The following is a 14,947-nucleotide window of genomic DNA, read 5'->3' as shown; positions in this document are numbered from 1 at the left end:
CTCCTAGTTTCCCTCTCCCAGCCCCACTCTCAGCCCATTCTCTCCAGAACAGCTGGAGTAAGATCACAACTCCCTGCTCAGAGCACGGTAACGCCTGGCATCATCTCCCAGAGGGTAACAAACCAAGTAAGCTGATAAAGGGAGAGTCCTGTTTGTGTGGCTTACTCTGTGGATGGGGGTGCACACCCAGCAGAAACTTCTCCTGGGAGGGTGCCTGGGAGTTGCTCTGCCAAGGCTTAAATCTCAGCTCTATGGCACTGGGCAAGTCACTGAATTTCTCTATGCTTTATCTATTTCCTCACTGACAAAGTGGTGAATAGAACGACTACCTGAAAGCACTGAAATGATTCAATAACAACATCCAAGTGGAGTTCTTAGCACTGTATCTAAAATAACGATACAGTGCTACAATAGCTCAGAATGCGTGAGCTATTACTGCACACAGATGAACACACAAAGCCAAAGTCCAGAACTTAAAATGTCTTAATTTTACGTAGAAAGCTACTTTGATCCCCCTCTTCCCACCTTACAGTGTATTTGGGGACACACACACACACACACACACACACAATATCAGATATACCTACTGAATAGTAAGTTCCACTAGACCCAGTACCCTTCTTTCTTCACTTAGTAAGACCTTTCCCTTTCTACTTTGTGTACTTATGTGTTCTCTAAATTCTTAACTATGAGTGTTTGGTATATTTCAAATACAAAAGAAAAACGGATAAAGAAAATAAAAACTTAGCAAAGTGCTGGTAGCTCACACCTGCAATCCCAGCTACTTGGATAGGTGAGATCTGGAGGATCATTGTTTGAAGTCAGCCGGAACAAATAGTTCAAAAGATCCCGTCTCCAAAATAACTAGAGCAAATAAACTTGTGGCTCAATGGGTAGAGTGAATGCTTTGCAAGCACAAAGCCTTGAGTTCAAACCCCAGTCCTATTCCCACCCCTGCCAAAAAAAAAAAAAAAAAAAAAAAAAAAAAAAAGGAAAGAAAAACCCAAACTCTACCCTATCAAAACCAAAGCCTAGGGCTGAAGGCACGACTCAAGAGGTAGGGTGCCTACCCAGCAAGTGCAAAGGTGTGAAGTCAAACCCCATTACTGCCCAAAACAGAACAAAACAAAAAATTAAGGTTTATATGGGCAGGGTGGAACACACCTGTAATTCCAGCACGGGGGAGGCTGAGGGAGGATCGCAAGTCCCTAGTTTGGGCTATGTAGCAAGACCCTAACTCAAAAAAACAAAAAATAAAGCCTGTCAAAAATTCCCATTTACCAGGCTAAAGGGAATCTGCTGAGCCTAGTGGGTCAGAGAGTCCCTGGCTGTCTGGGGCATCCTGTGTCCCAGCTGAGCAATGTCAGGACAAGATAGCCCTGCTCAGGCCTTGTCCTGTCCAAGCTCACTGGGGAGTTGTGGCTCACAGGCGTGTGTGGCTCAAGCCCAGCTCTGAGTCTGCTCCATCCTCAGTGGGAAGCTGGCACTGCCAAGGCTCACATCCCATCTGCTGGGAGATGTGGGTCCACTTGAGACTGTCTGCTTGGCAGCCAGGGACAGCCATCTGGGGCAGGCCAGTCGGCCTGCTTGGAAGGCGGCCTGGGCCCCATGCCCTGGGTTGCAGGGGACTGAGGCACATGTATGTGGACAGCATGGGTCTCTGACCTCTTAGGAAGGATGATGGCCATGACAGCACCATCAGTCATGACAAAATCTGGCACTCAGATTCTTCCTGCCACTCATGGGTGCCAGCCTGGGCCCCTCCTTCTTCTCTAGGTATTGGGTCACAGCTCAAAGCTTGTCTTACAGATGAAGAAACCCAAGTGCACAGAGAAGCCACCTGCCCAGGGTCACATGGCTGGTGAGGGGCAGCACTGGACACTGAACCCAGGGCAGTCCTACTCCTGAGCCAGAAGGTGTTGGGGACAGGAGTGAAAAGGCCCCAGGCTCAGGAGCAGGGCGGCACGAGGCCATGTCGCAGTTCTGCCGCTGGGTGAAATCATTTCTCTGGACCCCAATGCCCTGATATGTGGAGTGGGGATAATAAAGGACCCCTGTCATGGGACAGTGAGAAAGTGCTACCTGTTGTCACTACTGGTGTTACCATCTTTGGGCTATGGGACCCTCTGCTCTGCCTCCATGGCAGGAAGGGTCCTGGGAAGGAGCAAGGCAAACTTTGCAGGCCACTGTCTTCCCTCTGACTCCAGATGTCATGGGCTCAGGCCTAGGGCCCTGCAGGGCTTCTGCAAGGGCTGGAGCCTGGAGCTCAGTCTGTGTGGGGCTGTGAGACTTAGGGTAGGCCACAACCCACAGATAGGGACAGGGGTGTGAGCAGGGGCAGGAGACTAAGATCCCTCCTGATGGTGAAGTTTGTTGGGCTCTCCCCAATGCTGGGCTCAGCAGTGCCTGCTTTCCACGTACACTGCGTGCTAAAGTGACATCAGTTCTGGAAACCCGGAAGCAGCAAGGGGGAAACTGAGGCTCCAAGAACGGAAGCCACATGCTAGAGTTTCAGAGCTGCTGGATGGTAGACTAGGACTCAAACCAGGCTCCATATATCAAGCATGGACCTGCCTCAGGACCTGTGCACTGGTTGTTAGGTCTGCTCAGAACACTGCTCTGCCAGATAATCGACATGGCTCCCTCTCTTTCCTCCTTCAGGGCTTTACTCCAATGCCACTGCACAGTGGCACCTCCCTTGACCACCCTGGTGCATTTTCCTCCTTGTCAGCACATACCACAGCACAGGTTACTAAAGTATCTTGTGTACTGCCTGTCTCTCCCAGGAGAGTGCAGTCCCTCAACCTCTGCTGTAACAGTCACTACTGTACTTCCACTGCCCAGCTCAGGGTGGCAGGTGGTGCTGCCCAGTATATCTGTGGGATGAATGAATCTCACATCTGTGTCCTGCACCAGAGTCCCCAAATTAATTTGTGGTAGTAGGAGTGGACAGAAGTAGGCACAAGCTGGGAGTGGCACTGAGCCAGTTCCCAACTTACTGAATAGGAACCATGGTAGAAGTTATTCCCTGACACAGTGTCTATGCATGAGTCTCATCACCCTCAGTACACGATACAGCCTGGTATTTTAAAAACTTCATTCCACATGTTCTATTTTTCCATTTGTTTTTCTGATCTTGCTATGGAGCCTAGGCTGGCCTAGAACTCAAGACCTTTCCTGCCTCCTGAGTGCTGGGATTATAACTGTGCATCACCATACACAGCTCTCATATTCTATGTTTATTAAAAACAAAAATGCTAGCACCAAATTAGCTGCCAGCTAATAACTTCACAGTGCAGTCTAAGCTGAGCAGGTGACAGCCAAAGGAAGCCAAGACACCCAGCCCTGCCACTTTCTAGAGGCTCCAAATCACTGTGTCTCTTCTGTCATATAAAGTAGCACGAGTGCCTCCACCAGCAAACTTTGACAGGATTTAAGTGAGTTAACATATATCAAGGGTGCAGCACAAGACCTACCACGGATGAGCAGTAATGCGCAGCTATAATACCTATTGCGCAAACGTGGCTTTTGTGGCTGTTGCTTTACCAGCACTTGCCCACATGTCCTAAAGCAGCCTGATGCCGTGTAAGCTGTCAGCTTGAGTTGTGCCCTGATGCTCATGTAGACAAAAAGGGGAGCCAAGGCTGGGACCCCCCTGTGGTCTAGGCATATGGTTTTAGGGCCCCCTTTCCTCAGCTGCCAAAAAGTTTCTGCGTCATCCCATGAAAGGTCTTCTTCGGGATGGGGTGAGGGCCCTCAGTGTATCATCTGCCAGCCTGGATTAAGTCCAGGACTTGGCTGGCCCCAAACCCCAAGTCCCTGGCAGTGGAAGCCTGCTGGTTTCCATGCCTGGGTAAAGGCCAGGCCCGAAGCAGCTGGGGCTTCGCAGGGCTGAAGATCCAGTGGGCCTGTCGGCTGCCTCTCTTCTGGAAAGTGTTTTTTGTTTTGTTTTGTTCTGTTTTTTGGTGGTTCTCAAGTTTGAACTCAGGGCCTCAAGCTTGCTGGACAGGAGCTCTAGCAGTTGAGCCACACCCCGACCCTGGACAGTGTTCTTTACTTGGCTGCTTTGGAAATCTCTGTTTTGCTTGCTTTGCTCCCCTCTTTTTGCTAAGGGTCTGCCCTGCCACATCTTGCATGTGGCTGCCATGGAGCTGTCAGTCTCAGGGCCAGGCCCCAGACCCAGGGCGAAGCATGTGTAGCAGATCTGGCCAGTTTCTTCTATCGCCCCCATCATGGTGACTGACCCAGGGCACAGGTGTGAGACCAAACCATAGCCGGTCAGACCCTGCAGGTAAGAGTCTGTTCTTTCTGCTGAAAAGCTAGAAGGTCTGAGCGGTGGTCTCCTTCTCCCATGATGTGGCGACAGCTTGTTGGTGGCAGAAGATTCAGAAAGTGAAAGCTGAGCGGAAAATGAGGGAGGGCAAGTTCTAGTGACCTGGCTGGGTCTCTGAGTCCAGCTATGCCTGCAGCTAGCTCTACTGCTAGATTTACAGTTAGAAGATCCAGTGACTCTCTTTCTGGCTTTAAGCCAGCTAGAAATAGACTTCTGTCACTTATAATTTAGGCTCTTACTAGTGCAGGGTACAAGCCATCTCCCCCAGCCAGGGTTAACCTTTAATCCAGGGCAGAACCTCAGGCCCTGCTCAGAAGGTAGGAGCAGGTGGCATGTTCTGAGCTGAACAACACAGCAGCAGGGCCTGTTGAGATGTCCCAATCCTGCCCTGCTGAGGCTGCTCCTTTAATTCTTTCCATTATGCAGGACACCTCAGAATACTGAAATGATCCCTTACCTCCCCTTTGTTTCTTAGGCTCACTAGAGTTAAGCCCTTGCAAACAGATTTTGAAATCCTGGCTCTGAAGTTACACATTGGATTAAAATTCTGGCCTGGCTGCTTATCCCCTGATCTCACACCAGTCATTTTTTCAGTCTTAGTTTCCTTCTCTATAGAACAGAGAAACTAACGGGGACCTTCTCCTGGGCGTGGAGGATTTCACGAATTGAAGTAGGGAAGCACTTGCCCCAGTGCCTGGCTCATAGTGAGGGCTCATCTCTATTACTTATGTGACACAAACACAAGTAATGGGGCCTACCTCTCGGGTCCGGAAGATAATCCGGTACTGGTACTGAGGTCCATGGTCCTTGTGGTCTTCCAGCTTCTCCCGCTTGATGCTCACGGCCACTGGCCCCAGCTTCTCGTCCACACCGAAGTAATTGGCATGCTCTGTGAGGGGAGGGCAGGTAGGTTTAGTCGGCTGTCTGAGAAAGAGAGGCCTGGCCACAGTGGGTCTATGATGAGGTGATGGGGGAAGGTGGTAGGAGCCCACATGTAATGGTTAAACTGTAAGAGGCAAAAGCCCAGCTTTCTTTTCTTTTTGTTTTTTTTTTTGGTGGTACTGGGGTTTGAACTCAGGGCCTCCTGCTTGCTAGGCAGGCACTCAAAAGCTCAGCTTTCTGTCCCAACTCTGCTAAGTCACAAAACCTTTGTGAAACTTAGTGTTCTCATCTGAGCAATAGGGGTCTGATGTTACCCATAATTCAGACAGCTGAGGTAAGGGAGACATGACACTGCAAATGTGATTAACCTTGAGTCTGCACATGGTTTGCTGGGTTTAGCTGCCTGTTAGCCCCCACGAAGCAATTATGCCTGCACTCTAGAGCCTCCAGCAACCCAAATCTCAGGTGAGATTAGGTATACGGCACAGGCCAAGTCACTGGACACCATCCCCAACAGTAAATGGGCTTAGGGACAGACCACCCCAAGGCACTGTTGTATTAAGTGACTTAACGTGGCGCCACGGAGGGCACAAAGTAGGCATGGCTAGGCTGTTACCATCCCCAGGGCCTGATGTCTGCTCTGGATCCAGACACAAGTCCCCAAGCATCACCTTTATCTGACCATGTTTCTTTAGACCAAGCTATCTCCATCATAGGGGGTAGAGCCTTTGGCAAGTCACAGAGCAAGTTTCCTGCTCTCTCCCCTCAATGGCAGCTGTCTTATCTTCTTTCCTAAAACATGCCACTGTCTTATAACCCCTCCAACAAATGGTTCTTCCCAATGTAGAATGCCAAGTGTCTCTGGCCTGTGGTGGGAACCCACCAGCAGTATGCTTGACTCTGGTTCACAGAGTTAGCACCTACCCACCTACCACCATCAGAAATTCAAGGGCACTGCATGCAGCTGTTTCCCTTTCTCTTTCCTTTCCTTCCATCCTTCTTCCCTCCCTCCCTCTTTCCTACCTTATACTTTTTTTTTTGTGGGACTGAGGTTTGAACTCAGGGCTTCGGGTTTGCAAAACAGGTGTTCTACCAGTTAAGCCACACCTCTAGACCCCTTTGCTCTGGTTATTTTATAGATGGGGGTCTCACAAACTATTTGCTTGGGCTGGCCTCAAACCACCCTCCTGATCTCAGCCTCCAAAGTAGGTAGGATTATAGGCATGAGTCACTAGTGCCCAGCTCCAACACTCCCCTCCCACCTTTTCAAGGTAGGGTCTTGCTATATAGCCAAGGCTGGTCTTGAATACACCATCCTCCTGAGTGCTAGAAATGCAGCTGCTTCTTATTCCCATGCTGGTGCTCTGAATATTTAACTCATGGTTCCTGTTCGGAGATGCTCTTGGGGAATCAAAATAATGTGTTCTAACTGACAGCCCCTATACTGCACAGCCAGAGCCTTATTCCTGAAGCAGTTACAGGCTTTGTTGTTTTTTTACCCAGGCATACGCAGCAATTTGCAAGTCCCAGCATGCACTAGGTACTCAATAAACACTGACCAATGACTAAGTTGTTCATCAGCCACCAGTGCTACAAAGAAATCAGTTTAGGAAGGAAATGGCGTTTTCTTTTTCTTTTTTCCCTGACATTTTTGAGACATCTCCCTATGTAGCTCAAACTGGCCTCAAACTTGAGATCCTCCTGCCTCTACCTCCCGAGGGCTGGGATTACTAGTGCAGGCCACCATAAGCAGCTTAAATGACTCTGCCTGCCCATTACTCATTTCCCCCCTTTTCCTTTTCTTTTCTTTGTTGTTAAAAAATACCCTCCATTCTTGGAAGAAAAGAACTTTAGCTGAGAACCTACATTTCCCAGCTGGATGGGTTTGTAAGAAAGCTCTTTTAAAGGGGCTAAACTGAAAAGAGGTCTGACTTTTTGTCCTTACCCTTCCCTCTTTTTCCTTGCCTGGAAATGGATAATGATGCTGGAGTCCCAGCAGCCATCTTGTCTCTGAAGGTGGGGAGGACCACTGTGAGGGCTGAAGGCAATGCAGTAAGGTGGCACTGCACTGTTATTGAAAAGTAACTACACCAGCCCTGTGCTATGATCTCTAGCATTCTTTATATTGCACACTTTATGCTGTTTAAACCTGTAACTAGCAGTTACAAGCAATTCTCAATCAATAGAGTTGCCAGGCATGGTGGTTGACTCCTACAATCTCAGCTACTAGGGAGGTGGAGATCAGGAGGACCGTGATTTGAGGTCAGTCTTGGCAAAAAGTTATCAAGATTCCCATCTCAACAAATAAATAAATAAACTGGGCATGGTGGTTCACACCTGTGATCCCAGCTACTCGGGTGGCATAGGTAGGAGGATGGTGGTTCAGGTTGTCCCTGGGCAAAAACCACAACACCCTATCCAAAAACAAAAACAAAAGCATAAGGGAATGGAGGTGTGGTGTGGCTCAAGTTAGCTACCACCTAGCAAATGCACGGCCCCGAGTTCAAATCCCACTACTGCCAAGGGGAAAAAAAGTCTGACTTTCAGGAGAATCTTGCAGAATTGTGAAGGCTGGCAACACTGGCTTATCTGCTTTCCCTGTATGAGCTGGAGCTGAGCAGGAGCCCAGCAGGCTTCAATTCTGTACATTTGCAGCCTGGGTTGGGGTCTCTACCCTGCTGTGCTGCCTCCTGAGATCACCTGCCAGAAGCCAGGTGCTGGATGAGTTACAAAGCCCATTTCTCCTTGGTTGTCACCTCTCCATATCAACATCGATCCAGAACCTTTCTTTGAGACTCTTCCTGCTCCTGGGCTCCTGTCCTGGACACATTCACCATCATCTCCTGTCTGGATTATTCCAAGGTAGCCTCCCCTGCTCCTCTCCAACCCCAATAGTCAGTTCCCACATACAGCTTGATGGAGGCTGAGAACACCTACATTACATCAGGGCTTTCCTGCTCAGAGCCCACCTGTGGCTTCAACTCACTCAAGGAAACATGAATCCTTGCCATACCACCAGATGGAATTCCACCAGATCTGTCTTTGTCACCTCTCTGCCACGGCTCTTTCCACTCTCCCTCAGTCACTATTTCAGCAGCACTGGCCTCCTACCTCTTCCTCCAATGTCTAGGACTTTGGCACTTGCTGTTCTCTGTGACAAGAATGCTGTTAACCTCTACAGGGTCCCTTCCCTCGACTCCATGGCACCTCCAAGAAGACCCCGCCTGACCATCCTCCACTGAAGTGCTTTCCTCCCTAGCTCAGCACTGTTACACCTGTGGTTGTTTATCTTAACCCTCAGAAACATTAAGTGCTAGGAAGGCAGGATTTTCGTCTGAAGCTGCTCAACACCACACCCTCAGTCTCCAGAAAGCATTGGGCACATAGCTGTACCAAGCCACAACGGTGGCTTCTGTCTCGGGGCTTAAACACAGGACCAAGGGCTGGGTGTGCCTCCCAGCCGGGAGGGTCCAATTTCCCAGCACCCTCTGTGCTGGGACCAGGATGGCACTAATAGGAGCGAGGGTCCCGGACAAGTGGGCTCGCCCTGTCACCTTTGCCCACGAAGTAGTCCTGGTAGTAGCGGGCGCCCAGGTCCACGTGCTCGATGTGGTACTGCCGCGGCCGGCTCTGCGTCCTCTGCTGTTCCTTGGGCACCTCCAGCACCGAGATGCTGGCGTTGGTGCGGAGTGCGCTGAGCGTGGGCTCAGCCAGGGGCGCGTCGCCACCACCACCACCGCCACCGCCACCGCCACCGCCTGGGGAGCCAGCCGAGGCCCGGGAGAAGCTCACGTTGCGCTCGCGCTCCCCACCGATCTCGTTGCGGAAGTGCGGGCAGCTGAGCAGCAGCTCATTGCTGTTGTCGTCGCCAAGGTCCTGCTCCAGGTTCTCCTTGCAGTTCAGATCCTCCGTGCTGGTGAAGGCGGGGTCCAGGCCGCCCAGACTGTGGGCCCGCGATGTGGTGAGCGACGCCATGGCCGAGGCGGCAGAGGCGGCCGAGGCCCCGGTGGTGGTGTTGCGCCGCTGGGCCACGGAGCCCCTGTTGGCAGCCGCCTCGTTGAGGTCGAACAGCATGCTCTGCACATCGAAGTGGGCGAAGCTCTTCTGGCACACCCATGGGCGACCGGGCTCGGGCGCAGTGCGGCCCTCCTCGGCCTCTCCGGGCGCCCGGCCCACCTCCCCCTCGGCCTTCCCGCCGCGCAGCTTCCGGAAGATGGACGCGTCTACAGCGTCCATGCCTGTGCCGCGCCCGCCCTTCTTGCGGCCCTTGTCCTTGTCCTTCAGAGGCTGCAGTGGCAGGAGGCCATCCTGGGACGGCTGCCCACGCCGGGGATCACACTTGGCTCCACGGCCGCCCCCAGGCAGGTGCGAGCCCGGCTCAGGTCGCAGGAGCTCGTTGAGGCTGCAGGAGCCCGGCGCGTCGGGCTGCTCGCTGCGGAACTCATTGAGGATGTCAAAGAAGCTCTGCTCAGGCACTGCCTGCACGTCGATGGAGGATGTGCTGCCATACTCGCGGAAGAGCGGCAGCGCCCCCGCCAGCCGCGCGCCCCGGGGCTCCGCCGGGTCCTCAGCGTCACACTCGCTCAGGGTAATCTCGCTGCTGCTCCGATGCCGCAGCGGGAGGAAGGCCCGGCCCGGGGACCGCGGCCACCCGTCTTGGAATTCCACATCTTTGGACCTTCTCCTGGACAGTCGGTGAAAGGCTTTGGACCCTGAGGCAGCCGGGATGCTGGCGGGGGGCTGTCCGTTCTGCACGCTCCTCAAGGAATGGGCCATCTTGGTGGCCTTGGCACCATCTGCGTCCTGTGAGGGGCTCGGGTTGCTCTGCTCTCTTAGGGCCTCTCGCTTGGGTGGCCAGTCGGCCACACGTGCACGCACGCCCATCTTGGGCATGGCAGGGGTGGTGGGGCTGGGGCGAGTGGTGGTGGCGGTGGTGGTGACCGGGCTCTCACCAAGAGGCTGGGCCATGCTGCCGTTCTGGGCCCAGAAGCCCATGGGAGTGTAGTCCCCTGTGTGTGGCCCAGGGAGGACATCAGCGCCCCTGGCCCCACAGCTTGGTGCCAGGTCCACACCATCATTGGGAAGGGGCCGATAGGTGGTCATAGTCCACAGGCACTGGAGTCTGCTGGCCCCAGAAGCTGTGGTGCGATTCTATGGGGTTCTCTGGCCCTCAGCCATTGTTCAGGGCTGCCAGTCCTAGGATGAAGGATGCTGGCCCCTGAAACCGGATTCGAAGGTTGTGAGCCTGTGGAATCCAGTTCTTCACCATTGCTGACAGTGATCCAGGGTAACCTCAGCCAAGCAGGTCAAGCAGGTGCTGTCCGGAGCTCTGGACCCAGAGGCTCAGCAGGGCAAAGCAGCCAGTAGCCTGAAGCCCAAGCCTGCAGGTGGCAAGGGCATCTTCTCCGCCATGCTGTAATGGAAAAAAAGGAAGACTGTGAGATGCAATGCACATGCTGTATGGCTCTGGCAGGATGAGAAATGTCTTTTTTTTTTTTTTGGATAGCTTTACTCATTTTTTTTTTTAAAAAACTTGTAATTATGGAGATTTCCAATCACACTCAAAAGCAGGGAGATTATAATGAGCCATTTCACCCTCAGTTTCAACAACTGTCAGCTACTTGCCACTCCTGGTTTTTCTGTTTACCCAGACAATCTTTTCTTGCTTTTGACAATATTTTTTCTGTGCCGCTGGGGATCAAGCCCAGGAACTTGCACGTGGTAGGCAGGCGCTCTACCACCAAGCAACACCACCCATCCTGACAATATTTTAGAGTAAATCCCAGACATCAGGTCATTTCACCCATAAATACTTAAGCTCATACTTCTAGCAGATAAGGTCTTTAAAAAATAATAACCACGATCCCATTATCATAGTCTTCTATTAATAAGAATTCCTTATAATCTCACAATACTCTGCCTGTAGTAGAATTCTCTCCTCTGTTCAAATGAGGATCCAGCAAGATCCATACTGCTTTGGTAAGTGCTTTTCTGGTCTCTTTCACTCCACAGTGAATGCCTTCCTTTGATTCTATACTTGTTGAAGGAATGGAGCAACCTGTTGTGTGCACTTCCCAACTTTGAGACCCCTGTGGTGCTCGTGTATTTCTTGGGAACTGATGGCTGCAGGTAGACAGCAAACTACTGCCCATCTGTTCTGCAGCCTGCCCACCCCAGCCACTCTGCAGAAAGGAAGTGAAAATGATGGATGAGTCAACAAGAGCCGGGCTGGATTGAGTGAGGGAAGCCTCAGAGAAATGTCTCTAGCAATCTTTTGTGACTGACAGAGATCAAGAGCCTTCTGCTAAGTCGCATCCCATCGCTTTTTTATTGAAATCTCCTTAGTGACTCCTCACTACTCTAGAATGAAACCAAACTCTTAACCCTAGCCCACAAGCCCACTGGACCTGCCTCCTGCCAGTTGCTCTGACGTCTCTCCCTACTCCTATCTAAGCTCCCATTGTTTTGGCCTTTTCTGTTCCTGTGATGTACCAAGTGTAATCTGGGACATCTGGGTCTCCTTTCTCCCTTTTCCACCAGGCTTATTCCTTCTAATGGTGGCAAGTCTTTAATAAAGACTTCCCAAGCCATTCTGTGGAGCTAGAGAAGCCCCATCTCCTCCAACCCTTTTTGTGTCACCCTCTACTTTTTTCTACTTTTCTTAGCAGTTGTCAACAGCCAAGATTATTTAGTACATTATCTAATCACTGTCTCCACTGCTAACATGTCAGCTCCAGGATAGCAGGGATGTCTAGGTTGTTCCCTGCTGTGTCCCCCGCCTGTACATCAGCATCCAGGTCATTAAGCCACTGTTGTATGAATGAGGCAATGGCCAGCCTCCATCCAAGGTCAGGCACATCTTGATGTGTAGGCCTCCGGAGAAGGAGTTTGTGCTTCTGGCCAGCAGTGTAAAATCCTCCATAGGATCACTTCCCTTTGTCTACCTTGAACTTCTGGAAGACGAAACTCCCTACTGGAAAGGAAGGGGAAGTGGTTGCCATCTGTGACTGAACCCGTCAGCAACCTCCTGACAACAGAACTGATTCTGTTGAGGGTGGTAGAATGTTGGGTGGTTTGAGCACCTGGCTCAAAGTGATGAGTGACTTTTCTGTATCTTGGAATCTGGAACCAGCCATGGCCACTCTGGTCAAGGATTTCTGGTGCTTCCCAGGTGAAGTGGACAGCCGTGTGTGTGTGCATGTGTGTACAGTGGGCACTTTCTTGTGTCTAGGTACAGAGTGAACTGGCAGAGAGAAGCACGAAGCTGACTCACGGGGAAAGAGCAGAGCCTCCGAGAAATCGAGAACCAGAAGGCAGAAAAGGTAGCAGGGCAGGGAGGGAGCAAGAGGGCTGTTCTCTTGCTGGTGCCCAGCGGGCACTGGAGCTTTCCTGAAGATATCCAGGCCTCCCTGGATAATGGGCCAGGGAAAGAGGAGGAAATAAGGAAGCCTGTTGGAGCCTATGGTGAACAGAGCATCAGGGGGATTTTCCAAACAGGCAGGTGAGCCTCAGTTTCCCCCATCTGTGTCTCTTGAGAATGTGGAAGTCAGATAATCTGAGTTTTCAAGAGAAATCAGAAATCTAGAACTGTAGGCAACATCTCCCAGTTTGAAAAGCAAAACTAATAGTGACAACAGCAGCAAACTTCCATGCAGAGAAGAGTTCTAGAAGGGTTTTTAAGAAACTGCTAACAGTGCTCATCTCTGGGGAGGAGCTGTGTTGTTTGTTCCCCTCACTCTCCTACCCTTCCCTGACTCCATCTTTCTCCTTTGCACTTATTTGCACACATACTTACTTCTCTTTTCAATACTGGCCTCCTGCCCTGTGCGAATGTGAGCCCCTGTGTCTCCAGTATCTAAACGTGTGTCACAGGAAGGACTTTCACTCCATACTACCAGCAACCTTCTGAATTATATGCGCGATTTTCTTTTTCCTGTTTGTGGTTCTGGGGATAGAACCCAGGACCTCACACTTGCTTGACAAGCACTATACCATGGAGTACCACCTCAGCCCTTCTTAGTGGCATCACCAACAAAAACCACACTGTGGGTCCAGAGAGTAAGAGATGGGCCAGATTTGAGAAGGGGCTGCTGATGTGCAGCCTCTGGTTACTGGATGGTGCCACAGCTTTGACAGAGAAAATGGAAATGTTTCTGTTCACTATCTGCTTACTGACTGTCTCTACCATGAAGCAGGCAGCTCCAGAATGAAGAAGGGCTTTCTGCCAGAAAGGGAAGAACCCAGCCCTCCCTGTGAACAGAGAGGCCTCAGTCCTTTGAGGCCACACTGGGCTCCGGGTGGGAACACCAGTGGCCCAGCTGTGATCCTGGCTGGCAGCACACACCTTCTGCCAGATGGGCTCTGCTGATGGCATTTGGTTTCTGGCTCCTTGGAAACCCCCAATCCATTTTTTGCCCTCTTGGGAACACACACAGATGTCCTCACAGGCCTTGGTCTCTGCACAAATCCCTTCTCCAAGCAGGTGCAGCCAAGTCTCCCTGCGATGCTCTGAGGCTGAGTGGCGCCCACAGCCACTGGGATTTGGAGAGTGATACGTGTTTGTCTCTTCAGGCTGTCTGCTGTTGAGCTCCCCCTTCTAAAAAGCACCCAAATCTTCCTGCCGGGACCCCATTATGAACAGTCAGTCATAGCATGTGCCCAGGAACCAGACGGCTGGGTTCGAACCCTGGCGTGCCATGGATTGTTACTGAAAGTGACCCATTTCGATCTGTAAAGCGAGGATAATATCCCCTGCCTCAATGACACTTCTCTACTAGACTGAGCACCCTACTCTAAAAATTCAAACTACAAAGTGCTTCAAAACCCAAAACTCTTGCGAGTACCAACATGTTGCCACAAGTGGAAAATTCCACAGTCAAAGGCACACTAAGAAAGAATCCTGTAGAAATTACCTTCAGATGTAATTTGGTGATTAGACTTGAGTCTTATCCTCAGGATCTCATATATGCAAATAATCCACAGTCTGAAAATCCCCAAATCTGAAATACTTCTGGTCCCATGCATTTTGGTAAAGGACAGATGCTACATGTGCTCCTATTCTCTCGTGCATCTTTCAAAGGAGCCTGTCTCCTCCCGTTTACAGAGACACCTCTGGGTGGGCAGGGTGGCAGAGCTTAAGAGCGTCTCCAGGGATTCTTAGCAGGTTTCCAAGAGCATGGGAGGCAGAAGAATGTCTTGCAGTGGTGGGACACTGGGCCTGGCTTTTCCTGGGGATTCTGGGTTCCTTCCCTCTGGTGCTTCCTCAGGCCCTGTTCTTGCTCCTCTGGCCTCCTAGTGAGTCTATGAGTCCCCAGTGAGTTCTGTTTCTGCCCAAGATTGCTGAGTTTGGCTTCTGCTGCTGGCCTCTGAGGACCCTGACTAATATTCAGGACTCTGTGCCAGGATGGCAGCTGGGGAACTGGGAGTAGGAAAAGGTAGGGCAGCCACTGGGACTGCACCAAGAGAAGCCAGAGGCAGTGGTGGAGAGTCAGCAAAATGCATTTAGCAGCAAGTAACGGAATTCCATGCAGTGGGGGAATCATCTCTAGTAACTAGGAGGCCAGGGACGGTGGCTCCAGGAACACTGTGAAACTAGGTGCTTTCTCTCCTTTCCTTCCACAGCACAGTGGGCCACTGGCTTCCATCTTTTGGCTTAGTGCCTCAAAGTCACCAGCTGGAAGGCCTTGCTTCTCAACAGTCCACGGGGACAGATGGGGTTGATGTGAGAGTGCT

General features: G+C 51.4%; 1 protein-coding gene across 10 annotated transcripts in view; it reads right to left on the bottom strand.

Annotated features, from left to right (window-relative positions):
- The window catches only part of Sipa1l3 (signal induced proliferation associated 1 like 3), a 254,269-nt gene that overhangs the window by 78,433 nt on the left and 160,889 nt on the right, over window positions 1–14,947 (bottom strand). For all 10 annotated transcript variants that reach the window (XM_074057113.1, XM_074057112.1, XM_074057118.1 and 7 more), the window contains 2 exons: window positions 8,770–10,628; window positions 5,092–5,222 (listed from right to left, as the gene is read on the bottom strand). In XM_074057113.1, coding sequence (XP_073913214.1) covers window positions 5,092–5,222; window positions 8,770–10,318 — 1,680 coding nt within the window. In that variant the 5' untranslated portion in view covers window positions 10,319–10,628. The remainder of the gene's footprint in view (window positions 1–5,091; window positions 5,223–8,769; window positions 10,629–14,947) is intronic.

This window comes from Castor canadensis, chromosome 16 (assembly GCF_047511655.1).
Source record: "Castor canadensis chromosome 16, mCasCan1.hap1v2, whole genome shotgun sequence".
Lineage (NCBI taxonomy): Eukaryota > Metazoa > Chordata > Mammalia > Rodentia > Castoridae > Castor > Castor canadensis.
This window is presented reverse-complemented; position numbering and strand designations above follow the sequence as displayed.